The sequence below is a fragment of the Epargyreus clarus genome, unplaced genomic scaffold, assembly GCF_041222505.1.
Source record: "Epargyreus clarus isolate Ecla_fem2 unplaced genomic scaffold, WU_Ecla_fem_2.2 ptg000009l, whole genome shotgun sequence".
NCBI lineage: Eukaryota > Metazoa > Arthropoda > Insecta > Lepidoptera > Hesperiidae > Epargyreus > Epargyreus clarus.
In genome coordinates, this window is record NW_027332217.1 from 7,895,035 (window position 1) to 7,922,789 (window position 27,755).

The following is a 27,755-nucleotide window of genomic DNA, read 5'->3' on the forward strand; positions in this document are numbered from 1 at the left end:
ACTTTGAGCTGATCTTGTCGATTGCTTTGCTTTTCAATATAAACATACATACGCAGTTCTGTTGGACTTAGTTAGGCAAAAATGTTTCAATCTAAATATAGATCGAAAATTAATACAAATAGACCCGACATCAAAGTTATGTTAAAGTTTATTAATTAGGTTTAAGCTAGTAAAATTTTATATTTGACGTTACATTAAGAGCTTCTTTCTTGTCACGCAGGAACATCCGCATGTGTCTTGACTGCATGTGACTATTAATTAGTATAGTCTGTTCGCCTCCCGCATGTAATGCTTACATACCAGTATCTATGAGCGATAGAATGCGAGTTGCACGCATGCGGATCCTGTCCTCACGCGGGCACAAGTCTGCGTGACAGGAAAGAGGCCCTTTTATGCAAAAATAGTCATATTCAGACTTTATCTGACATAAAGTTAAAGTGTAAATTGAAACGTTTTTGCTTATCTACCTTCCTATAATTACGTTTTAATTACGCAGACAATTACGATTAAATTATCTATTATATCAATTAAGATTAAACCAGCTACACGTATGGTTTATACATATTTATCAAAACTTTAGTAAGTTATATCTAAACATTTAAGATGTATTAGACACTTTCATGGTATTTATGCGAATGTTAAACACAATTTGAGAATTATGCTTCGAATCTACTGCTACCTAATGAGTTATATACAGGTAGTACATAGTGAAATTCGATGAATTTTATAAGTGAACGTTGAATTATTCGACATTAAACAAAATGAAATCGATACTAAGTAAGTAGAAATGTAATGGATGTAATAGATAACACGATATTTAATTTGTATTACAGTATTTACATCCACATAGTTAAACTACCGCAAAATTGGCACAAATGCAAATTTGGCACGTGCATAATACATTGACGTAGTTTAGGATAGGAGAATTACGTAATTCCAATCGGATCACAATAATTAATCTTAAGCTATAGACTAAAACACTGAAACACTTTATCTTACGTCACAACAGTGGCTTACGCTATGATGAAGATATGGCTTATTTACAAATCGTCATTACGTAACATCGATAAGCACTGGTCCTTTTGGCAGTCAATAGCACGTATGCGGGTTTGGTGCGAGCCTCCGGAGGGTCGCGTGCCTACACATCGCTGGGGGGCGAGGAGGCCCGCTCCGGGCGTTAGTGGAGCTGGCTCTTTGTACTGAACCCGTAGTGCAAGTACGGGGAGCCGGCGCCGTCCCGCGTACTCCCCGCCCCGCCCCCGCTGCCCGCCCCGCTCGGACACTTCAACGCAGAACGCAACTCCGATGCCATTTCCGAACAAAGTGAAGCCTGAACGGACAGAATAAACAGTATCACATCAGAAGGCTTTGTATGCGCTCCCCAGAGTAACTAATTTTCGAAAAAGTTTACCTCCTCCTTCTATTATTCCGTTGCCGCGTGAAAGATAAAAATACACAATTAGAATTTTATAATCGACAAGTTATATTACTTAAGTAGTTAAATAATAAGTTCATAACACATAATATTATTTATAAAATATCCAAATCTATTTACTTTGGCTAGCGTTATCTACTATATTGAGCCTACTTAATAACGAAAATAAAGTTGTTACCAACAATTAAAAGTAAACCTAGAACAAAAAAAGGAATATGAATTAAGTGTATCTTAATATAAAAAGTAAAGTATTACGTAATATTTGTAAGTACATTTTTGTCACAATTTTTCTTAAGAAATACTAGATAATCTAAATTGAAAGTTGAACTAATCAAAAGGTCAAACATGACTAAACTAGACTTAAATAAGATTAAGTCAAATAAAAATGTAATCTTTGTTAGAGGTTATTCCAGAAAAAAAGGATTAAATTTCGTTTCGGTCCAGGTATTTTACTTTGATTAGATTAATAGGTAACTTTGCCTTTTCTTTTAATACAACTTTTATATTAATATTTATCGTTTATATCGTAACGTCATATTATACTTAGACAAATAAGATATTTTTGTTTCTTAGTCTATTAAAATTATAATTCAGAAATATTTTTATATTTTATTGGATTATACCCGATATATAGGCTGTTCTGAATAGTTACGTGGTTCAGAAAATCATTTATCGTCTGTATATAAGAAGTCGGATACTGATCAGACGCGCAAATAATTTCAGGTTCGATTCCGGCAAAGCAAATGATTAATTCAATATTTTTTCAGGGTCTATTTCATAATTTATCTTATTGTGTAACTGTGGTATCCGCCACAACTATTTAATCAATGTGAGGTAAACATCTAACTAAACTAAGTAGAGTTCCTGTCATTAGTTGAACTAAATCGTAACCTAGATTTCCAAGAGGCAATGAGTGTAGGCTATCTACACACTATTTACGTTAAAGAATCATTTCTTAGTCATAGTTAGTATTGAGTGGCATACCCGCTCGTCCACAGCGACCTTCCGCGACTTCCACACGAACTCGCAGACTGCGATGACACATGCCACCCCCATCCCGCCCATCAGGACTACGAACACGCCGCCCACGTTCGCCAAGCCCAGCTCGTTCGCAGTCGACGATGATTTTGATGTTTCATCCTGTTGCAATTAAATTTTTAGTTATAAATTATTAAATCTTAAAGTTATAAAATCGACGTTTTCTTGGTTGATTAATTGTTCGTCGTTAAACTATTATTTGCACAATATTGGACACGGGTTTCTTCTCAAAGTTAAAGGCGTTTATAGACTTTACACATCTTTGAGAAACTTGTTCTTTAAATAACTTTAATTCGTGTAGGTTTCTTCGCGATATTTTTTTTCAGCCACAAAGAATGTGAGAATTAATTTCTAAAACGCACATAATTTTGAAAAATCAGAGGTACGTACCTGGGTGTCAAATCGGGAGAGCTTTATAAAATTTAAATATCTTTGAGATTTTTTTAAAGAACTCTCAGGCGCGTAGGTCTTTCCCGATATTTTTCTTCATCGTTAAAACAAGTAATAATTTTGGCATTGTAGCTACTAACACGTACATAACATAGAAAAATCATAAGTGAGTGACATGGGATTTAAAACTCTCCCCACTTGAGAAGTGTAATTTCAAATCATATGTTTTTTTCAACCAAAACGCTCGTTAGAAAAAAGTAAAAAGGAAGCAACACTCCGCGGTCACCATCGATCGTTACAAATAAAGTACATACTAAATATGTCAGCATTCACAAGTATCCGCTGACCTATTAAACTCAATAACTCCCCACTTTATAGTTTTCAATGGGACATAAGTGACTTATTTCGTGACTAATCATAAAATATGGCTATGAATGATACCTAATTTTAGTTTTATTTGCGCTAAAATATAAATGTCTACGCTGCTAAATGGGGATCGTGAGAAGAATATTATGTCTACTGTAAAATTCGTCGTTAACTTTCTGTTCGCTTATTAGTGCGATCTTATATTCCTAAACATTGGCCCGGGACAAACTTAGGGTTCAGCTTATTATTATGTATTTGTGTGAATTGTTAGTTCATGCGCAAGAACAGCTCCTAATCGACTTTATCATTATGCAGGATTTTCAAAAGTTGATTTTTACGGCACGGTGAAAACTAGCGTCGCGAAAAAAATCTAAGTAGATGTAGGTGTAGATGAAGGTGGTAGAGCCCTTTGTGGTTCAACTCCGGCGGCACCACCGCCACACCTATTTCTAACCAATAACAACAGTGTTAGGCGCTGCTGTGTTTCGTTTTGAAGGGTGTGGTAAGGGAGACAGACTGTTCCGAGGCGTTCCAGCTTAGTCCTCAGGGGTAGCGGCGCATCTGTGGCCGACCTCAGGTAGGAATATCTAATCCTATCTGGGGTTGATTACAGATGTCCATGGGCAGCAGTAGCCACTTACCATCAGGTGGACTGCATGCTCGTCTGCTACTCCTATATTATAAAAAAAAAAAACATTTTACTAAGCCACAGATGACTTTTACCGGGTGGGTGATTACAATCGACCGTGTAAATAGCGACTCGACTAAACCACAGATGACTAAAATTGCCAATGCCAATGTACGCTAGGTTTTGACTTTGCTGCACGGTCGACAGGTTATTATACTCGACTTTGCAAATATGGATTCGACTAGGACGCAGGTGAATAAGTCGCAAATGTCAAAGTATTTACATTTTGCCATTTGCCGCACGGGAGGCGGGTGATTACATTAGACCGAGTAAATAGCAATTTGACTAGGCCGCAGGTGACTAGAATTGCGAATGTCAAAGTACGCTAGGTTTTGACTTTTGCTGCACGGGCGACGGGTGATTACAATTTACCGAGTAAATAGTGATTAGACTAGGCTACAGGTGACTCGGTTCGCTCCTTCTGTGAAGCTGTGATGCTTGCGAAGGAGGCGGTGGAGAGAGCCAGAGAGGACGATTTGTCTTCCCAGGCACTTCCCTACCACCACCCTACGACGTCCCAGGCGTCGCAGACGCACGGGACGTCGTAGGGTGGCTTTTTCTGAAGGCCACCCTTTCCCCGTCCCATAAGCCTACGGAGGTGGATTCGGGGGAATCCAACTCCAGCGTCAAGGGCTCGAGATGTCGTGTGAGCGTTCTGCACGCCCATCTTATGAGGGACACCAATGAGAGGGGCCCCTCCCTCTCGGGACGTGGCTGGCGTTAACACCAGCGCCAGCCGACGTTGCCGGGCCGCGAATGTAATGCTCACGCTCCTCGTGACCCGGCACCGAGCGTCCAGAGGAACGCCGCGGAGTTTTAATCGGTAAGAGTCCGACATACCCCTTTTGCTCCCCCGGGCAGAAGAGGATCCATGAGGATTTCTCCGCGTAAAAAAAAGGCGACTACGGGTGACTAGAATTGCGAATGTCAAAGTACGCTAGGTTTTGACTTTTGCTGCACGGGCGACGGGTGATTACAATTTACCGAGTAAATAGTGATTAGACTAGGCTACAGGTGACTACAATTGCGAATGTCAAAGTACGCTAGGATTCGACTTTTGCTGCGCGGGCGACCTATGATTATAATCGATCGTGTAAATAGCGACTCGCCTAGGCCAGAGACATCTAAACTTGTAAATGTAAAATAGGTTATATTTTGACTTGTTATATTTTGTTCGATGAGGCTGCAGATGACTACAATCGCAAATGTTAAAGTAGACTAATTTTACCTTTATTTAATATTACCTTGATAAATTAAATCAAGGATCAATCATTTATTTATGTAAAATATTATAACTGAACAATAAATTGTTTACTATTTAAGTGTAACTTGAGCCTATTAGCTATCGAGGATAGATATTTTCGCTCGGTTATCAGATTGGTCGTATTGAGAGGAAATTGAATTTCACTTCGGCTAACACCGAGGGGTTGGCATCTGAGGTATATTGAAACTTGATCCGGCTTGGATTCTCTCAACGTAAGCCGTACGATAGTCAGATATTTGATGTCAAGTGTTTATCATATAGACGATTTGCCAACACCTACTCTTATTTTCGGTTTATTGGCTCATACCAGCTGTTGTATTTGTATTTGCGTTTCTGTTTGGTTTGAATGATGTGTTAAGAGTGTAGAGCTCTTATGTTTGTGTTTGAAAAAAATTGTATGGCAGGCAGTTTTTTGCGGAGGTCCAAGTAAGTCTTGCGGGGTAACAAGGGTATGATTGACTTTAGAATGTTAAAATAGGTGGGGACAGTATTCAATATGTGACTGAATTTGGTGCACCTATTCTATTTGCTATTTTTTGTAGTTGTCCATTGTTCATGGCTAGTTGTGAACATTGCCGTAAACATTACCTGGATTGCATACCAGTTTGATACTCTCTGACATCGCATTGGGTTAGAGTCAATACACCGGTATAATATACAAGATTCCGGGTTCTATCTGCGGCTAGTTAGACATCAAAAAGGCGAATATTTCTGGTTTGGCTAGTCTTCGTCAATGTCCATGCAGTCGTAGAAAAAAAACGGGCTATAATTAAAAAGTGTTATTTCTTTATTAGGTCCAAAACCTCACCCTGCATGAACCTCCTCCACGCTTTTCCTTCCACCATTTCGTTTTCAGTATATGCAGTTTGCCTTCCTCCTGTAGTTTCAATACAGCGCCACTGATGGCAGTGCGGTATGGTGAGTCTAAGTGGACATAAATTTACGTTAGAAAATTATGCTCATATTTTTATTCAGTCACTAGTGAACTGGGTTGAGTGAACACATTAATTAATTAACCCTAGTTAATTTGATGCTTGTGATCAATTTATGCGTAAAGTTCAAACAGCAAACTGTTAAGTGCACACTTTGAAAAATATTTTCTACTTTGAAAATGTTGATTAAAATTATAATGAGTTTAAATTTATTCGCTAATAGCTAATTCATTAGTTTTTTTTAGATACGGACATGGTTATTAAAAACACCTCCTCAGTGCTGCTATAAAGTAGAAAGGGTGTGGTAAGGGAGACATATTTTCCGAGGCGCTTCAGCTTAGTCCTCAGGAGCAGCGGCGCATCTGTGGCCGACCTCAGGTAGGAATATCTTATCCTATCTGGGGTTGATTACAGATGTCCATGGGCGGCAGTAGTCACTTACCATCAGGTGGACTGCATGTTCGTCTGCTACTTCTAAATTATAAAAAAAATATATATATTCTGTGTAAAGAATCAAGTACTCACTAGGCGGCATAGCAATCCCGTAGCCCTTCGAATCGAGCATGCCACCAACTTGCGTAAGGTCACAGTTCCGCTCAACAACATACTCTATGGTGGTTGACTCCATCAAGTACGCGTACGCCCCCTTGCCCCGCATCACCCTCTCCTCCCCCTCCTTGTTGCTACTGGTAAATACCGAAGGTCGCGCAGACTCCATGAATGACCACATCCGTTGATACGTTGAGAAGTTCGAATCCTACACAAAAATAGTCATGTTAGTAATGTAGCCTTGACTTGAGGCTCTTTAAGAAAGATGCAATAAATTATTTTAGAAACAAAAAACAGAGTTCTTAAAATTAGTCTATGTCACTCCCACAATTTAAATGAAACTACTTTATACTATATTATACTTTATTTTTTATATTATATATATTTTATTATACTTTATACTCTACTTTTCCGTTAAGCCGATTGGGCTTTACGTCGGACCAAAGAATGAGACACAAACACACACACACACACATATACATACAAATATATACGCTCGAAAAATAATACATTTCTCATTCGCGACTGTTCTGTTGTCTATATTTTAACGTAAGATAAAATATATCTTTTATCGATTTACATTGATTGGCAATTATCTGAGAGGCACATTTTCTAAGAAACAAGATTGGGACAAATATTATGAGTGTAATTAATGAAATCTATGAATTCGAACAAGCAAACTCGAAGTGATACCAGTTTTAGAAGTGTCACGTTATAATTGAATAACAATTACAATTCTCTTGTTTGCAAACTTTGATCGAATTTAAGATTGAAAGCAAATCCATTCTTAAATGTTACAATGCCTATTTTATTAAACAAAGCTTTCAACAATAGAAAAGTAAGAGAAGGTTAACTTGAAGACGACTAAACTCTAAAGTAATTATCTAATTTTCATCCTCTACACAAAATATTCAGAATTGTTAGAAAACTTAATAATTGAAATAAATATTACCCTAAAGAAGGCAGCAGTAGAGCCGCCCTTCAACGCGCCATATTTAATTTTCGTTTGTTTGGCCAAATCTTCAGCACTCTCTATGGGCGAGTCCATTCTCTCAACAGTGAGGAAAGCAGCCAAGTTAGCGGTATACGAAGATATCATGATCAAAGTGAAGAACCACCACATCCCAGCTACCATTCGAGTTGACACGGCTCTGGTTAAATCCAAAAATATACGTTACTACCGAATACCCGTCACAGTTTACTATTACACAAACACAATTAATATCTACAACAAACTCACAAATATCATCTACATCTGTAAATAACGTTAATTATCTCCAACTTAATTAAATTTTATTTAATAACAGTTCTCAGCATAGGAATAACAAACAAAGATGGTTTTATGTATCTATTCTGACTGATAGTAAAAGAAATCTAAAGCTAATTGCGTTTTTATTTTATAATAAGATTAATTTTAATTTAGAATTTTGATGCAGCAAGCTAGGATACTACACAAGCACAGAAATATCGCGTGCACATCGAAAACATCCTATTAAAGTTGATTAGCAACTAAATTACGGAGTCTTTAACTAATTATAGTGAAAACCAAGGCTAGTTGATATTACTAGCACGTCTCTATTTAAATTGGACGCTCTAGGCAACCACCGAAGCTTGAAATTCACAAAGGGCTGTGGTCGCTTTGAAACTAATTAGCCAAACGGTCTTCTCCATCCAGACTGCGGATTTGAAGCTACTTTTCAGTGATACAAAATCGTTTTCCAACTCAATTTTGTTAACTATCTGATGTAAAACAGCCCTTTGAGAAGTCATGATTTTAAAAAGAATTTTAAGAGCCAAGTCATCATTGATATAGCCATCGGTTAGAGCTGGCGATTGAACTTACTTCGGTGCGATATCCGAACCTTGCTGCATCAAGGATCCGATAGTGAACCACAGCGAGTTCAAGAGAGTGAACTGATTCTCCAACACCGGCGGCTCGTCAAGACAGTTGCGGGGGCTGTCCCACTCGTAGGGGCTGAACCTGCGCCCAAACACGGCCCGTCATTCACAATATAGTTTTGAATTATTCGCCCGCTTCCCCACCTACAGTGAAGTAATTTGTAATTGACTTTTTGAAACCGATACTTCGAGTATAAGAGCCTTTTTCTTGTCACGCAGGTTTTTGTTCGCGTGCAGTTTGGTCCACATACGTTCCACTTACATTCTATGCATTTTTTTCCTTTCCTGGTATGCATGAAATATGCATGTATATTGCGTAAACTGCAGCGAGTTTATTCACGCATGCGGATAAGACACGTGCGAGCTTAGAACCGCGCGACAGGAAAAAGGCCCTAACAGAAAAAAATAGCCAATTTACCCCGCAAACGCGTCGGCGAATTATCCAATAACTATTTGTGGACTTCGCTGAGTTCACTCAGATCTCGTCAATGTTTGTGATCGAAACACACTTGATGCGAATACAAGTGTGTTTCAATCATCTCTTCAACATGCGAAGTATCTGTTCTCTTACTTGGGTAAGAAGTCACAGCTCTGCTGCATAAGTGATCCGATCGCAAACCACAAACAGTTGGCAAGAGAGAAAATATTCTCCATTTTCTCGCCGTCTGGTGAATGCGTTTGGTGCCATTCGTACGGAGTAAACCTATTGGATGAACTTATTTGATATATCAGTACATTTACTACTTATTCTAAGAAATTGTTCCACTGGTTACTTGCAGAATAACGTTGATGTAAGCTGGACTTTCTGTATAAAACGTAATAAAAATAATCAACAATAAATACTATCAATTTATTGACATCAGTTACTACTAGAAGCAATAACTACTTACTATAAAGGTCTCGTATTTCGTCATCATCTCTCAATTTGTTATGTTCTATTTTTATAATACTATTGTAGTAGTTTCTTTCAAGTTTAGATAATATGTGCATTTCTAGTGGCTGGAGTCTTACCTGGCAAGTATGAATAGCAGTACCGACACGCCCAAGTAGGCAGTGGCCATGTAGATCCACACGTCCAGGGAGAGTGGTGACAGGAAAGAGAACAGGTTCGGTGGTTGCTTGATAGGCTTGCGGTAGAGCACCGAGATGCCCAGGTTCATAAACGGCATCGTGAAGTCTACCACTTGTTCTCTGTCACAAAATAATTATGATCAGGTTTTAAAATATTCTACTTGTGTTATTTTATTTTCTTTCAAGATATAGAAAAACAATAAACAAGCAATAAACAAATTAAAAAAAAATCCCTAAACCAAACTTTTTTATTATTTTTTTACATGGGGAAATCCTGGGCATGAGTTCCTCTCAGTCGCGGGGGAACCGTAGAGGATATGCCGTGTTCCTAGCAACGAAAACTTCTCGAAGTTCCACTGGGCGGCCTTTGTTGGGACCACGGGTACGCTAACAGCACTTGTCCACAGAAAGAAAGAAAACTTAGACCTAACCTAACCTTACCTGGTTAGGTTAGGTCTGAGTTGTTTTTAAGATATATCAGACAAGTCTATTATACAAGTATCAGTATGTCTTCCTTACCAACCCATAAAGCGCTATGCTTTCGGGTTGGTAAGGAAGACATAACACTAATGTTATAAGACAGAAATAGATGATACATTTCTGTAACATACTCGTAGAACTAGAACTATGTGCAGAGACGCAGCCATTATCACACCATTCCGCTTCATGTGTTTTAAACGAGCTATCGTTCTAACTCGTTGGGGATTTCCATTTTTATGCTACACAGCTTTGTGTCCGCAGTTTTGCCTGCATGTGAAGTTAGTTTTCATAATGTGACTATAACATAACAGAAATGTGGTACTTGGTATGAGGTCTTCGCCTATAAGAGTTTGGATGTATATGTCGAGTTATTTCAATAAAGATTGAATTCAATTTTGAAGGTGGTAGAATCCTTTGTGGTTCGACTCCGGCGGCACTACCGCAACACCTATCTCTACCTAATAACAGCAGTGTTAAGCACTTTTCACGTTACTTTTTCGAGGCGTTCCAGCTTAGTAGATCAGGTAGGAATATCTAATCCTATCTGGGATTGAATACAGATGTCCATTGGCGGCAGTTGCCATCTGCCATCTGGTGGACTGCATGCTCGTCTGTTACTACTATATTATAAAAAATCAAATGTCGAATAATACTAAGTATATTGTAATAATAATTTTCCTAAGCGATAAAACTATGATGAACTTTGATGAATAGCTTCGAAATTATGTTCCTTTAAGCGCGTTATGTTAAAATGATCGGTACTTCATAGACGATATAGGAATTTCTTAATTAAATAACATAATCTCATTAAGTTTGGGCACGTTTTGTCTTCACAAAGGCTCATAGTTTGTCGTTATTTTCAGAATCCATAGGAACTAAGCATTATTGTTTCATTACAGCGCTAAGAAGCACAATAATATAACCCGATTCTTGGTTATTAATGAAGGGTAAAGATGGTGTATTTATTGTACTTAATAAAATTTAAATTTAATAGAAATAGAATAGAGAAAATAACTTAGATAGCGAGTGAGCTGTTATTATTTCTGTGTTATGTAAATAAGTCCTTTGGTATAAGCCCTTTGTCTGATACTATAGCAGTCAGAATCACAACTTAAAATAATAACGCTTGTTCCAACAACTACTGTAGCACTACCATGAGTTTACAAAAGTATTACTCGCTAGCGACTGCGTAAAATAAATGTATGAAAAATTGTACAGCGCCTCTGGTGGTTACTCGTAGAACTAAATTCCGTAGTGTGAGCCACTCGTAACGTATAAAACCTATCGAAATCAAATCGCTAGCGAATGTCATTATGATCTATTGCCATACAAATTTGGTCCCATGAGTCATTAATTTGAAAGACGTTGTCAAGAAATACCGTAACGATAGTAGTTATGTTACTCACTAGCAAAATGACGATAGTTTTCTATTTACAATTTCTATAGTGGCGTTTCTATGCCAACTCATGGTAGTGCTACTGATATTTGTTCTCTGTAACTTACTACTCGTTTTGTTTTAAAATAAAAGCTGAATCCTTTTCTTAAAGAAAATGTTTTTATTTGAGCTATAAACAACAAATCAAATCAACTTTTCGAATTTCGTGTTTAACGAGTACCTTACTCTTATTAATTTTAAGGTTTCGAAATATTGCAGCCATTAGAAAATTTTATTTTAAAATACTCGCAACGAAAAAAGAAGCTCGATTAACTAATTTGGCAAAAACATTAATTAAATGGGAAACAAAAATAAGCCATACTGTTCCTCTGCTCACCAGTCTCCTTTCAAATGAAAAGCCCAAATGTAGATGAGTAGGTTTTACACATCTTTGAAACCTATATAAAATACTAGAAATATTGTCTATCTACATCAAAACGTCTATTAAACGGGGTCTTTACCTAAATACACAAACAAATACCTGTCGTAAGTAATGGTGAGATCGGCGATCGCGACGTCGGCACGTTGTTCCAGCAATTCCCGTATCATTCCGTCCCACTCTTTAGTCTCCCGGTTGTAGGACCCATATCGACCGTCCGGCGCCAGTTTGAATGTGTAATTGAAGCCCAGAATTTTAGATATCTCATGAATGAGATCGATGGCGTAACCCTCGAACTGCGCGTTGCCCGTCAGTTTCTCGCTCGCTTCCTTCCGCATGCAGTATGGCGAGCTCTAGGGAATTAAACATCAATGTGAGTTATCGGCTATTTGCAGACAAATTAGGCTTGAACTGAAGTTCATTTGTGTGGTATAAATAAAAATATTATTATATAAGGCTACTTCGTTTTATATTGTCGGTATGACAGCAATATTTCGGAACAAATGATGCAGTTTGAATGTGTAATTGAAGTGAAGAATTTTAGATATCTCATGAATGAGATCGATGGCGTAACCCTCGAACTGCGCGTTGCCCGTCAGTTTCTCGCTCGCTTCCTTCCGCATGCAGTATGGCGAGCTCTAGGGAACGAATGTAAATGTGAGCTATCGGCTATTTGCAGACAAATTATGCTAGAATCGTAGCACATCTACGTGGTTTAAATAACAATATTGTTATATTAGGCTGCTTCGTTTTATATTGTCGGTTATGACAGTTATATTTCGGAACAAATGATGCAGTTTGAATGTGTAATTGAAGGCCAAAATATTAGATATAACTGGAATGAGATCGATTGCATAACCCTCGAACTGTGCGTTGCCCGTCAGTTGTTCACTCGCTTCTTTCTGTATGCAGTATGGCGAGCTCTAGGGAATTAATGTAAATATTTGCAGACAAATTAGGCTTAAACTGTAGCTCTAACGTGTGGTTCAAACAACAATATTATTATATTAGGCCCTTACAATGTATGTATACAGTAAGTGAAGGTAATAATAAATAATTATGTTCAAATCTCTTAGTTTTGATTAAAGCTCAGAAGTTAAGATATCTCACGAATGAGATCAATGGAGTAACCCTCGAACTGCGTTACCCGTCAATTACTCACTAGCCTTTTTCCTCAAGCAGTATGGTGAGATCTAGGGATCGGAATGTAAATGTGAGCTATCGGCTACTCGCAAAAGATTTATGCTTAAAGTGTGCGCTCTTTTGCGCCATTGAAATGCTCGTAATATTTTATCAAATTAATAAGATATAGAGAAATATATTATTATTTAAAACTATGTATTTTACTAATAACTAGGCATTTTTTCATTTGATTTGAAAAATCATACTGAAATTTCATCTTTAATGTCGTAACAACATATTTTTTGCAGTATCATAAATGATATTAATGAATATTGATGAGTACATTATAATATATATAAAAAACACAGAATAAAAAATTGTTAAATGATTGAAATTGAACATTTTTGTGTAAAAGAAACTTTGTATATTATTTAAGGAAAACAAAGAGTATACGAAACGTGCAGCCATACTGAGGTGTACTTAAATTATATGTGAACAAATCCCTTGTTTACCTTTCAAGAGAAAACACAAGTAGAATGTTGAGAACGCTAATTTTACTTTTGTGGGTCGCCGGAGAGCTGTAAAATGTTTCTGGTGGATTAATACTGTACACTTGGAGCGTGTTTATTGCTTACCAAAATTGTAGTGACTACGAGAGTCTTATTTTGCAGAATTTCCACTATTTGCCGTTGGTTGTCGCCGTACGATCTAGTATAATTGACACCCTCTGAGGAGTTCCAAGTTCCCGCTTTCTGTAATCCATCCCTTGTAAGTTCGATTATATCTAGAGTAAAGTCGCTCCTGAATCCTTGATGGTCGAACTTTATAACTCCCGTTAATCCTTTCATCTCGACCTGTTTGAAACATAACGCTTTGTGGAAGTTCCATTAATTTATTGAAGTATTTCTAACAACCGCCATTTGTACTCGTAACACGTGGAAATTTTTAACTTTTAGCAGTTGGTAAGTTAGTTATATTTAGTTTATGTCCAGTGCTTTTCAAGTTTCCAGTGCGTGGTACGATCATCTTAGTAGGTATGTAGGTAAAAATAAATCGCGACCACCTACCACCCTATATTGCAAACTTGTGTTTTTTTTAAATTACAAACATGAAATCTGTACAATCATCATGAAATATAATAAATGTAAATATAATAGATATGAATACGTACAATACCTAATTTTCATATTAAGTTCTTGTGTTAAATATAAAAACATAATAAAGTACTCAAACCGGACATATATTAATAGTGGTTAAGATTTTCTTCATTTAAAATATTTTTTTTAAATTATTGTTGTTTTTATCTTAATGTCCCTCCTAGGAATTACAATCCACATACTGAAAAACACTGGTAGAATATAAGTAAGACCTTCATTTAAAAAGCTCAATTCTCTAATACGGCCCGTGTCTCCCTATAAAACTTGTGTAACGAAAATAGTTTGTCTTGTTAAACAGTTTAAAACGTAAATTTTAACACTGTTTATAAGAAGAAGCACCAAAGTGGTACAAAATGAACACATTATGAAGTGAGCTAAGAACACCACATTACTCTTTTAAGTGAAGTAACTTAAACGGCTTGAGAACTTCCCGACACGGTGAAGCAGTTAATCCGTAGACTCATCCAATCCTGCACCTCATTTTGTTAATAATATTATTGTTTGTTTGACTTCTTTCGAACGAGGTATTTCAAAAGTTTGAAGTGAAGAGTTATCTATCTAGAGAGTTGCTTTTGACGGTTCACTTAAGTTAATTTATCGGTTTAAAGAATCATTGTTCTCGTGAAAACTTTTTATTTTTATGAGAAAAATGGAAAAAAATACGTCACGCTATTAAAAAACAATCTATCCAATGTTTTGTCTACTAAAGACTGCAATTTGACGATATTTGGCCATTAGAAATTTGACAATATTTGCCTACTATATTTTTGATGGGCAAAAAAGGAAAAATTTATTATTTTTAAAAGCGGGCGTTAACGGTGAATAATTTGACATCATATATTCAGGAATTTAATCATGAATATGTTTAATGGAGGCACATTTTCTAAATTCCTCGGAATATACAGAGCTTTACATCCCAACGGCGACAATTTTCTAATTAGTTAGTAACTTATGACAGTAACTTATTTTAAAGATATTCTATCTGAAATTCCGTCGTAATGTATGAGAGTAACTTATTTTAAAGATAGAATTTATCTTCTACTTACGATCTTCATATAGTTGATGAGGCTGTACCCATGGGGCCAGGTGTCTTCCGCCTCGCAAGATAGAGGCCTCACGTCAATCTGTTGTGACGTGTCGAGATCATGCAAAGCTTTAGCAAACAAGTGCACCGCGTCGTACATCAAAGCTGTTTCTGTCTGTTGTGAAAAATATCTTCAATATTTATGGAATCTAGCTAATATAAAAAGGATGAATTGAATTTATGTACTATGTACTATGTTACTATGGTTCAAGCTGGCAAGGATCACCGCCACACATATTTGGCACGTGAAGTGTTCTTTCTTTGAGGTGGAAGGGTTGACTTAAATAACTTGAAATTACATTTTAGTCCTTAAACCCCAGAAATGGCAACGCTTCTGTAATCGGCTCCAAGTACAACTCCTGATCTTTTTGACTCGTTTGATACTTGTTCAGTTTCAATCGTGCTCGTTTGATACTTGTTCAGTTTCAAACATGTTAAAATAAAACTTAAATCTTTTTAATATCTAACCAATATTAAACGCTGGGGTTTATTAAAAAATACCTCCACATATTATTCAAATAACGCCGATACTCACCTTTATGAAAGTCATGTTTTCCTGCAAGAGAAGTAGGTTACGCATCAATCATTGCTCGACTCAGAGATATTATGTGAAGTGTGCCAGAAAAATACAAATGATACGCTACCTTGGCGGAGCTGTGCCCCACTTGAAGCTTCCGACCCTTCCTGGCTTCGTCGTAGACCCAATCACGTACGACTCGTTGTACTTCGGACCGCTCAGGGTCGAGCAATCTCAACGCAGTTATATTAGTTCCGCCGTACTTGAATTCCTCTAAATCGACGCTATGAAGATCCTAAACGGGGGGAATTTGGTTGAAATATTTTTTTGATTAACTCGCTCACTGTAGATCAATCCAGACCTTACATCTGGTGCGTTGGGGGATCAAAAATGTATCCATTAAACCTTTCTTAAGCTTTGGCAGGCCCTTTCGACCTGCTACGACTAAAGGGTGTATATAAAACGCTATAGACTTGCATATAAATAGTCTAATTTTTTATACAATTAAAATAATTATGAATTACTTATGTAAACGTTCAGTGCGGTGGACGTAAAAGGACTTAACGCGAAATTGTCAAAGATAAACGTTTCGCGCTAGCAAAAAGAACCTGGCTTTCACACTGTGAAAGCATTGTGGGCGATGGGTGATTCACAGAGAACAGGTTAATTAGTAACAAAAGCTATTTTTCACATACGCATATTATGAAATCACTATGGCCGGCCGATTATGGGTGAAACGCAGTGAACGAGTTAAATCGCAACTTTTAATACTTTTCTCATACCAGTGAAGTAATGAGGTAGCTATGGTAGTCAGACATCATGCCGATCTGCTGTGCCTGTTGAAGCACGTCCCTTATTCTTTCTGTGGCACAATCGAGTACTATGTGTGATTCCGCTGAATTTTTTATTTGCTTCAATAGAGGCCTGTTGAGAAATTTCCTTAATGAAATATCAATGATATGAGTAAAAATAAAAAATATAACATTTTTTTTATCTGCCCATTTGGAGCTACCAAAGTACCAAAGTAGTAAAAAGTACGAATAAATTACTACGAATATAGTAGTACAATACTATTCTAGTACTATGTATATTCATTCTCAGTTGAAACCTGTTTCTATGATTTGCAGATTGAGGTTTGAAAACTAGTAAAACAATTGTATTTTTACGCTTTGTAATTTTTGACAGTGATACGTGCACAGATTAAAAAAATGTTATATATCAAACATGAAGTACTGACCTGTAGTCATGTGAATCAGGCAATTGTCTTACTGCTACGGGTAGCTCTGAAGGACCATGTGCTTTTAATAATTCTTGGAGACGGACCAGACCGTCGCTGTTTTCATATACTATCGTGAATGATTTCCATCCCCATGCCCTTACTAAGTCCACGTAAGCCTAAAAAAGAATTTATTTTATTTCATTTATATAGAATACATGCATTTGTAATGTAAAAAATCATAGGAAGTAAATAGATAGGAAAATAGACAGGTAGAAAAAATATGATACACCGATTATTATAAAAACGAAAAACCAAACTGCTAAAAATGTAGCCTGAGTCACTTCCATCATTTATAGGAACGCAACTACACCACATATGTTAAGATTAGCCAAGCTATGTATTACTCTATGTATATACTCGTAGAAAATGCTCGAAAAACATTACTATCCACAGTTAGGTAAATAATATAAACTTTTTGGTAAATGTTACTGATTTTTTACCTAAATTGCTCATTAAAACCTATATAAAACGAAGGGTTCGATATTAATGTAGTGCCACGTGCTTCTAGAGTGATATTCAATACTCGTAATTTAAATGAAATTCAAACAAGCAGACCAATTAGACCCGTATTTTTAACCTATGACGATCAAACTAAAAAAAGGTGGCAAGATCTTTCATGGGTAACTGTATTCGCTTCTACAATCAAATACCTGACCACATTTTGAATCTCACAGAAAAAAAGTTCAAGCATGTCGTTAAACAAAAGCAAAATGATTATTTGACAAAACGGTGTGGTTGAAGTAGTTCCAGCTCCACATGTACCATTAGGTTAAGTTTAATATTGTAAATAACATTTTTTAAAAGATGTGTGTTATGGAGTTTCTTTCGCCGCTTCTTCTCCATAACGAAATACCTTGTGAAGTGGTGATAGTTGTATTGACATTGAAAAAGTGCTCTGTAAAGAACCTATTTTGAATTAAAAAAAAATGATTTAATTTGAAAAACTTGCCTTTCCCGGTCGGTGTTTTTTTTATTTTACCTCCGAAACCCAAACATGTTAGGGTAAGTTTTATGTAACTTCCTGGTTCCCTACTTGCATGAAAGTTTTGGTTAAGCGTATTCCAAATTAGTTCTAACAAGCAAGGGAACATTTTTAAAACGGATTTTATTTTTTTAGGATTCCGTACCCAAACGGTAAAAATGGAATTATTACTTAACCTTCGCTGTTTGTCCGTCACAGGGCTGTATCTCTTGAACCGTAATAGATAAATGCTTGGTTTTACAGAATATGAATAAAAGTGGCCGCTATAACAAAATATACTAAAAATAAAAAAAAAAACGTTAATAATAAGTAGACGTTCCCATACAAGAAACCGCTATTTTTTGGTAATTCTCGCTTTATCTATTGAACCGTAACAAGTATAAAGTTCATCACATTGTATTTACTTCCATGGCTGCTATTATTATAAACCTAAAAATAATAAAATAAATGAAACTTTCGTGGCATGGTTTCGTGTCAACTCGCACTTGGACATTTTTTATTTTTACCTCGGAAACGTCAGGGTAAGTTTTATGTAACTTCCTGGTTCCCTACTTGCATGAAAGTTTTGGTTAGTCGTGTTCCAAATTAGCTCGAAGCAATAAGGAGGTGGAAAGTTTAAAAAAGTTTTTACTTTTCTCTTAAAGGAGTTACGTGAATATTTACGTATGAGAGTAAAAATTGCATTTAATTTTAAATTGAGTCAACGTTACTTCGATCCTTGTATGTAAAACTTAGGAATGTGTATGTATGTTTGTTTGTTTGTTTGTTTGTTTGTTCTCCTAAAAGTCTTGATTAATTTTGATGAAGTTATTTCGTACTTATGGACTAATAGTTCTCAATTACGAGTATAATAGTTCTTGACTATAATTAAACCAGACGTAATTGGATTCATCGCATATACATAGCATGTATATATATGTGTTATTCAGGTCCTAGAGCCAAATAAGCTTGACGAATTTTAACATATTAGATGTCGTTGAATTCGTCTGAATTGTGGAACTGATATAAGCTTATTTAAGGTATATTTTTAAGCAGTCGGGTTCTTTGTTTTGCTATTTAGGTCTATCGTTCTAGTCAACCCATTATTGTCTCACCACTGGGCGCAGGTATCCTCTCAGAGTGAGAAGGATTAAGCCACCGTGCTGGCCAAGTGCGTATTAGACTTCAAATACCTTTGAGATTTTTTTATCAATCTCTCAGGTATGCAGGTTTCCTCACGATGTTTACCTTTAACGTTTAAGCAAGTGATTAATTTCTAATGATTGTTATATTTACGTAAATCAACTTACTCTGCTCAAAGCAGCTGGGTGTGGATACAAGATCTGGTTTTTAGGTGAGGCAGCTCCATCGTATCGCATATAGACTGCACGTTGGCTGCGGCGGGCGCTGATTACGAAAGTATAATAACTTACTCGGCTCAAGGCAGCTGGGTGTGGATACAAGTTGACAAGGCAGGATTCGCGGCGAGTGCGGTAGTCCCATCTGGTTTCTAAGTGGGGCAGCTCCATCGTATCGCATATAGATTGCACGTGGGCTGCGGCGGGCGCTGACTGCGGACCGAAGATGGCCGCCACCCCACTCCGGAGGAGATGACACACTACGAAAATAACGGTGATTTAGTGAGGTTAATAAATTAGAGTTAAAAACAAACAATCACCTTGAAATCGCACGAAGAAAATAGTTAATCCTGATGATCCCGACGAGAAGAAGAGAGACTAAATTTAAGCTTGTGTATTCCATTTTATATACGACTTTGAAATCAATATGAGTATGATCTAGGTGTAGTAATAAACAAAGTACGAGATTTACAAAAATGACTGTTTTTGTTTTTTTTTGCTTATATCCCATATATTTCCAATGAGTTCTGATACAATCCGCTAGGGGCGCTGATTGGAAATGTATGGGCAAGTACGTAAACAAATACCAAAACATTTTTGTAAAAACGTAAAAGAAGACGTTATTAAAAAAACATATACTACCTACACAGTTCTACACTATAAGCGCTCTATCATACTAGGTACTTATTTTTGGTACGTTGGTACTCATACTACGTAAGGAAGGTAACTATACTCTGATTCATAATTAGGTGTCCAAAATGTAAACAAAGGTGTTGACCTATCAAGAAAATACGTAAGAAATGGTAGTTTTTATTTTTGTCGATATTTAAGTAATACAACAATAATAAAATAATAATCTAAATAAATTAAGATTAATTCACATTTTCTAATATTTATATCACCTCAATTTCGTTCCATAGAGTAATAATAATAAAAAACAAAATTATGGTAGAAAATTAAAATGTGATAATGGTAACACAATCGGAATCCAAGACATTTCTTGTGCTGTCATTTTTAAGTTTCGTAACTGATATTATTCATTTTCGTGATTGTGATGAAACTCTAATGTTTTCTCGTTTACATAATGTTTTTGTTAAATTGTGTATATTTGTTAAATTTTCGTTTTTTGTTGAGTTTGTTAAAGTTTGTGTTTCTTGTTAATTTTGACAGTGACATTTCTTTGTTTACATTTTGGACACCTAATTATGAATCAGACTATAGATTATTTGCCCCTTGTGTATTAGCCCCCTAAAAAAATCTTAATATCTTGAGGTAATTACGTAGCTACTTATAAGTATAAATCTCACCAGTGGTCGTAAAAAGTCTTATAGCCATTTATGTAGTACCCATAGCCAAGTGCAGAATAATAGACAATGCACCTTTGAGAGCCTTATGAAAAACTTTCTGACATTTAGTTTTCCTTGTGTTGTCTTCCTTAACGGTGAAGGAAGTAAGTGATAATTTATAATTCACAAGTGACTTCCAAAGCATATCAAAATATATTTTTGTGTACCTACATTTATTAACGTCTTTGTATCGATGCAATGTTTCTATCATGCGTGTGCGCGCGTGCGGAATTGGTCTGCATGAGTATAGTCCGCGTAAAACGGCTAGTCCGCTCTGAATATAGAAATGAATCGCGTCGCCATATCAAATTGTATGACTACACCTGCTTGCAACAACTTCAGAGCGGACTAGCAGTTTGGCGCGGACTACACCTATTGCATTCTGTCGTCTCATAAATACTTTTTATGACTCGATAGGAGGCTTTCAGTCTGCACTAACCGCAGGTGCGTGGTACATAAATATATGGAAAAAGCACGAATGGACTATAGCGACTCAATTCACGCGTGCGGGAGAGACATGCACGCGAATATCAGCCGGCGTGACAGGAAATAAGCCCCAGTAAGCTAGTGCAAAACTTACAATTCATACAATAGCTTACTAACTGTCGTAAATATCTTAAACCACATAAATCTACAGGTATGATTTTGTAGTAGTCATTGTAGTAGTTATTTTAGTTTATGATCTGTTTCTAAGAATTAAGTAAAAACTGTAGCATACTCTAGCGCGCAATTACGATACTCTGATCACAAAGAAATATACAATATAGAATACTTCGCGAAATATTGCTTTGAAGCACAGCTTGACTTTGAGATTCTTACGAATTCAATTTTATGTCATGTTGACTTACTATTACTTAGTTATTTTATCTATTAAAAATATAATTACATAAAAGCATGCAGTGCGTGATTACAAACCTCGTTTTGACGCATGAAAGCTGTCCTGGGGCGATATGGTTTCCACTTGTGCGAGAAGCTTGGCCCGGGGAAGGACCGCGCGGTCCGCGTTCACGCGCTCCACCGCGTACCGGAACGCCACCTCTTGTTTATCATCTTCCGGGTGAAATAGCCCACCTGGTTTAAATAACAATGTTAAAACAATCTAGGTTTACATTTCTTAGAAGCAGTCTCGTCACTTGCGTGTGTGTGTTTTTTATATAATGTTATAGTAGCAGACGAGTATGCAGGCCACCTGATGGTGGGCTTCTGCCGCCCATGTACATCTGTAATCAACCCCGGATAAGATTAGATTCCTACCCGAGGTCGGTCACAGATGTGCACAGTCCTCAAGGGTACCGGACTAAGCCGGAATGCCTCGGATAAGTACGTCTCCCTTTTAAACTACAACTCAGAAGCGTTTAACACTGCTGTTATTAGACAGAAATAGGTGTGCGACTGTCGAACCACTGAGAGTTCTACCACCAGTGTTATTAGAGATATGTAAGATAATTTTTAGATCATACATCAATCATCTTACACACTATATGTGTTACATGCACACACATTATTAAGATCTTTTTTATAAAAATCAGTCAACTGTCTATGGATTATTCATAAACTTGTGCCGTTATCTATGGTTTCTATAGATTCACATGTGGTAAGGCACATACATATTATTATTGAATATATTAATCTGAGGTATGTAAGGGCTGAAATAAATAATAAGCGAGATCTTCCTAGTGAATGGACTCGACCTAGAAAATCTATTGTAATTATGTTGTTCTATTTGCTTACATTGAAACCTAAGATGATTTATGTATAGGTAATGTAACATACATAATATGATAGATTGTAAAGGCATACAATTATCTACATTACTTTTCCAGTAATATAACTTAGGTCATTAACTTTTCTTAATAAAGTATATGAAGAGATATCGCTGGCAACCGCGGAAGTAACTAATCTATCTTAGTGGAAAGAACAAATATTACGGGAGCAGTAGCCAGTAATAAATCATAACGATGTTTCTGGGTCAATTGGTATCGCTCCATCGGGTTCATACGGCCAAAGGAGGCTTGGGACTAATTGGTGGTTTGTATCGCACTTATTCTGAACGGTGGGGTATTGTGGGGAAATGGGTTAGAAAACGCTTTATCTCTTCATTTACGAGGTTTTACCGTCATCTACTAAGTTAGCGATTTGGACACAAAACTGACCTGAATCGTTATGTGCGGATTTGTTAACGAAAATTGGGTTTACGCTGTAATTGAGTTTGTTTAATTATCTCATTATTAAAAGTAATTACTTCTGTCAGTGCCATAGTAATAACAAAGTAATAATTTAGAAACCTTTTATTAATTTTGATGTCTTTAAATGTTTAAATCCCGCATATGCTATTCTATTCGTTTGCATTGAAACCTAAAAGGACTTATGTATAATGTTTAAAGTGACAATATAGATTGTAAAGATGTAAAAATTGTCTATATTAGTTTTTCATTAATATAACTGGCTTCATTAATTTTTCTAAATAAAGTATTTTAAACTAATCTATCTTAGTGGAAAGAACAAATATTACGGGAGCAGTAGCCGGTAATAAAACATAATGATGTTTCTGGGTCAATTGGTATCGCTCCATCGGGTTCATACGGCCAAAGGAGGCTTGGGACTAATTGGTGGTTTGTATCGCACTTATTCTGAACGGTGGGGTATTGTGGGGAAATTGGTTAGAAAACGCTTTATCCCTTCATTTACGAGGCTTTACCGTCATTTTACTAAGTTAGCGATTTGGACACAAAACTGACCTGAATCGTTATGTGCGGATTTGTTAATGAAAATTGGTTTTACGCTGTAATTGAGTTTGTTTAATTATCTCATTATTAAAAGTAATTACTTTTGTCAGTGCAGGTAATATTTTAGTAACCCTTTTTTCCTTTTGAGGTATTTAAATGTTTAAATCCCACATATGCTATTATATTTGCTTGCGTTGAAACTTAAAAGGACTTATGTATGTATAATGTATAAAGTGACAAGATAGATTGTAAATACGTAAATAATGTCTATCTTAGTTTTTCATTAAAATAACTGACTTCATTAACTTTTCTTAATAAAGTATTTTAAACTAATCTATCTTAGTGGAAAGAACAAATATTACGGGAGCAGTAGCCAGTAATAAATCATAATGATGTTTCTGGGTCAATTGGTATCGCTCCGTCGGGTTCATACGGCCAAAGGAGGCTTGGGACTAATTGGTGGTTTGTATCGCACTTATTCTGAACGGTGGGGTATTGTGGGGAAATGGGTTAGAAAACGCTTTATCTCTTCATTTACGAAATTTTACCGTCATTTTACTAAGTTAGCGATTTGGACACAAAACTGACCTGAATTGTTATGTGGATTTGTAAATGAAAATTGGTTTTACGCTGTAATTGAGTTTGTTTAATTATCTCATTATTAAAAGTAATTACTTTTGTCAGTGCCATAGTAATAACAAAGTAATAATTTAGAAACCTTTTATTAATTTTGATGTATTTATATGTTTAAATCCTGCATATGCTATTCTATTTGCTTGCATTGATACCTATCTCATTATTAAAAGTAATTACTTTTATCATTGTCATAGCAGTGCCGTATTAATAAATTGGTAACCTTTTATTTATTTTGATAGAGCTAAATTTAACACGAATAATACGATTTCCAAAAACCTTTAAATGTAATTAATCATTTATTAGGTCAGTAAGTTGACACATCTCGTTAAAATTGGATTACTAACAGCAGTGTGATTAAGCAGTTGCGAAAATAGGAAATGGAAATTATGGAAAATATGTTAATATGAAATTGTTTAAAATTTTGTTAACGGTGGACCTAATCATCATGGATTAACATTATTATTTTCTTCGCCTTTTAAAGGTAAAAGTGTATTAACTATTCCACGCAAATATTTTATTATTCTCATAAAGTTGTCCACTATCGAGAAAGGAACACATCATTTCAAATATTTGTTTTTAATAAGAATAAGTACAGATGAGAGTAGTTAGAGTTACTTCGGCCGAATCTAAACTTATAATATCTTAAACTACCCATTCGCCTCCAATATTGCGTTAAAAAAATTGTTATTTTAATTAATGTACGTTATTCGTGGTAATCACTAGCCTGGATTTCATCTAGGTAATGTAGAGTGGTCATGGAAATGATAATAAATAATTCGAACCTTTTAATGTGCTGCCAAATGTACTACATTTCTGAATCTAAGCAGGTTTTATTTTAGTCTAAAGGACCCGCCTCAAGATATGACTGAAAATGAGTCACGTGACCAAACTCCTCTGCTTAGTAAACCTTTAATATCACGGAAAAAATCCAAGTAAGTTTCAAACCTAACACGATGTTGTCTACATACATTACCAACCCTCATCAACATGTCATAGGTTTTATTCAACTTAAAACTTGAATACCTAAAACCTTTATATGGGTGCTTTATACTATGGGCTAGGTTCTTATCATTTAACTACATCTAATTAAGCTTTTAAAGCTATAAATTGCAACAGGCGACAGCGATATGCGACATAACAAGTAATAAAACGGTCACAAACTTTTTAATTGTAAATTCCTTACTCGTAATTATGAGTGGTTCTGATACAAAAATACTTATCACATTTTTCAAACAAAATAAGAATAACATTTTCAGACAAAAGTCCAAAATAATCGACCTATGTATGCATAGTTTCGATTATTTTGGACTTTTGTCTTAGTTCGCATACCGCAGTCACTTATTGTGTATTTACGAAAAGCTTAACATATCGTTCGTAATATGTCAGTAGGTACATCGGGTTTAGCAGCTCTTTATCACGTCGACATTTCACAAACAATGTACATTACATTTATATGTTAACTACATAAAATTGTTTTCAACAGATTAGTAAACTAGTTTGGTTTATTATTACATAATTTGTTGGGCGAAGGGAAGAGAGGGAGATTTATGACATAGTAGAAGTTAATTTAGACAAAGACTATAATATTATTTATTTTAAATATTTTAATATTGAAATAGAAAATATCATCATCATCATCATCATCAACCCATTACTATCCCACTTCTGGGCACCGGTCTCCTCTCAGAATGAGAAAGTCATAGTCCATCGCGCTGGCTTATCGCGTGTCGGTAGACTTCACATACCTTGAAGAACATTTTTTTAAAGATTTCTCAAGTATGCAGGTTTCCTCACGATGTTTTCCTTCACCGTTTAAGCGAGTGATAAATAATGTCTAAATATTAGAAAATATAATGCTTACCTATTCGAATAGTGTCTGGTAGAGCCGAAAGGTGACCGATAAACAAAATAAGAAACACCGCCTTCGCCCCTCTCATCCTGGAACAAAGAAAACAAATAACTTCCATTATTCAGGAATGTAACGAGTAAGAAAATGTATATAAATCATGTTTGCTCACGAAGTTGAGCGACGCTGTGTAAGTTACTACGATATTCGGTGACAGTTTATATGCATATACTACAATAAGTCATTTGTGCGTGTGTGACGTCACTGTGATTGTTTTATACTTTAACCAACGCTGTGTAAGTTACTACGATATTCGGTGACAGTTTATACGCATATACTACAATAAGTCATTTGTGTGTGTGTGACGTCACTGTGATTTTTATACTTTAAGCGACGCTGTGTAAGTTACTACGATATTCGGTGACAGTTTATACGCATATACTACAATAAGTCATTTGTGTGTGTGTGACGTCACTGTGATTTTTATAGTTTAAGCGACGCTGTATAAGTTACTACGATATTCGGTGACAGTTTATATGCATATACTACAATAAGTCATTTGTGTGTGTGACGTCGCTGTGATGTTTTATAGTTTAAGCGACGCTGTGTAAGTTACTACGATATTCGGTGACAGTTTATACGCATATACTACAATAAGTCATGTGTGTGGGTGACGTCACTGTGATTTTTAATCGTTTAAGCCACGCTGTGTAAGTTACTACGATATTCGGTGACAGTTTATACGCATATACTACAATAAGTCATTTGTGCGTGTGTGACGTCACTGTGATTTTTTATAGTTTAAGCGTCGCTGTGTAAGTTACTACGATATTCGGTGACAGTTTATATGCATGTATTAAGTCATTTGTGTGTGTCAGTGTATGTGTGACGTCATAATAATGTTTTTTATAATATAGAAGTAGCAATCGAGCACGCAGCGGGTTATCCCGTCACATGGATTTCGAAGTCAACCCACAAAGACTTCTACTATCTTCAAAACCTTGTATATTTTATGAGATTTGTGTGTCCATGGGTTTTACGTTAATTTAATATCACTATGACATAAAATGTCCTGGCAATAGTTTTCATCTACCTATGCTACGACTTTTCTATTACAGTTCAATTTCTCATGTTATTCTGTTTTTTCTTTATTCTTCTAATTGTACACGGAAATAGCGAGAGCATATGCTCTCGCTCTCTCGCATTTTTAATCTAAAAATCAATATTGATTTTAAGATTAAAAATGGTTAGTTAAATGTGCAATCAATTTTATTTGACAAAAAAGGTATTTAACAGATAACATTCACGACATATTTTTGTAACATCATTATTATCTTCCTATTCCCGGAATATGTTGTATAAATTAAAACACAAACGACATCTTTGAAATGTCTCCTTAAGATAACATTTATGTAACATTTTCACAAATTTGCGCCTCAAGGTTATTATTTTAAACAGCATCGAGTTACCATCACTTGATCGTTTGAAGGGGTTGTTTTAACAGGTTTCTACAGTACATTTTAAATGCAGCGTGGGAGTAAGATCTTCCTACACAATTATTTCACACGGTATAGTCGAATGTCTGTCATAATGTTAGTGATTTATTTGTATTGCTTTATATTATGTAAAGCATTTAGATTAGTTTGTAGATTATCACACCTAATTTAGTTACACGCTGGATGTTTGAAGTCACACTACTAAATCTATTTCTTTTTCACAAAATGTAAGTAGTAAACAAATATACAGTCCATCCGATGTTAATTGGTTCCTGCTTCACATAGACAACTGTTACCAACT

At 35.9% G+C, this 27,755-nt stretch overlaps 1 protein-coding gene across 1 annotated transcript in view; it reads right to left on the reverse strand.

Annotated features, from left to right (window-relative positions):
• Positions 1–813: 813 nt before the first annotated feature.
• Positions 814–27,755, reverse strand: part of KaiR1D (Kainate-type ionotropic glutamate receptor subunit 1D) — a 31,555-nt gene continuing 4,613 nt past the window's right edge. The window contains exons 2-19 of the mRNA XM_073076608.1: positions 25,974–26,050; positions 21,666–21,821; positions 19,480–19,664; positions 17,044–17,201; positions 16,589–16,730; positions 15,934–16,101; positions 15,825–15,845; positions 15,252–15,404; positions 13,684–13,902; positions 12,029–12,279; positions 9,573–9,752; positions 9,133–9,264; positions 7,615–7,813; positions 6,639–6,870; positions 5,990–6,105; positions 2,420–2,575; positions 1,412–1,420; positions 814–1,330 (exon numbers count right to left, since the gene is read on the reverse strand). Coding sequence (XP_072932709.1) covers positions 1,178–1,330; positions 1,412–1,420; positions 2,420–2,575; positions 5,990–6,105; positions 6,639–6,870; positions 7,615–7,813; positions 9,133–9,264; positions 9,573–9,752; positions 12,029–12,279; positions 13,684–13,902; positions 15,252–15,404; positions 15,825–15,845; positions 15,934–16,101; positions 16,589–16,730; positions 17,044–17,201; positions 19,480–19,664; positions 21,666–21,821; positions 25,974–26,049 — 2,706 coding nt within the window. The 5' untranslated portion in view covers position 26,050 and the 3' untranslated portion in view covers positions 814–1,177. The remainder of the gene's footprint in view (positions 1,331–1,411; positions 1,421–2,419; positions 2,576–5,989; positions 6,106–6,638; positions 6,871–7,614; positions 7,814–9,132; positions 9,265–9,572; positions 9,753–12,028; positions 12,280–13,683; positions 13,903–15,251; positions 15,405–15,824; positions 15,846–15,933; positions 16,102–16,588; positions 16,731–17,043; positions 17,202–19,479; positions 19,665–21,665; positions 21,822–25,973; positions 26,051–27,755) is intronic.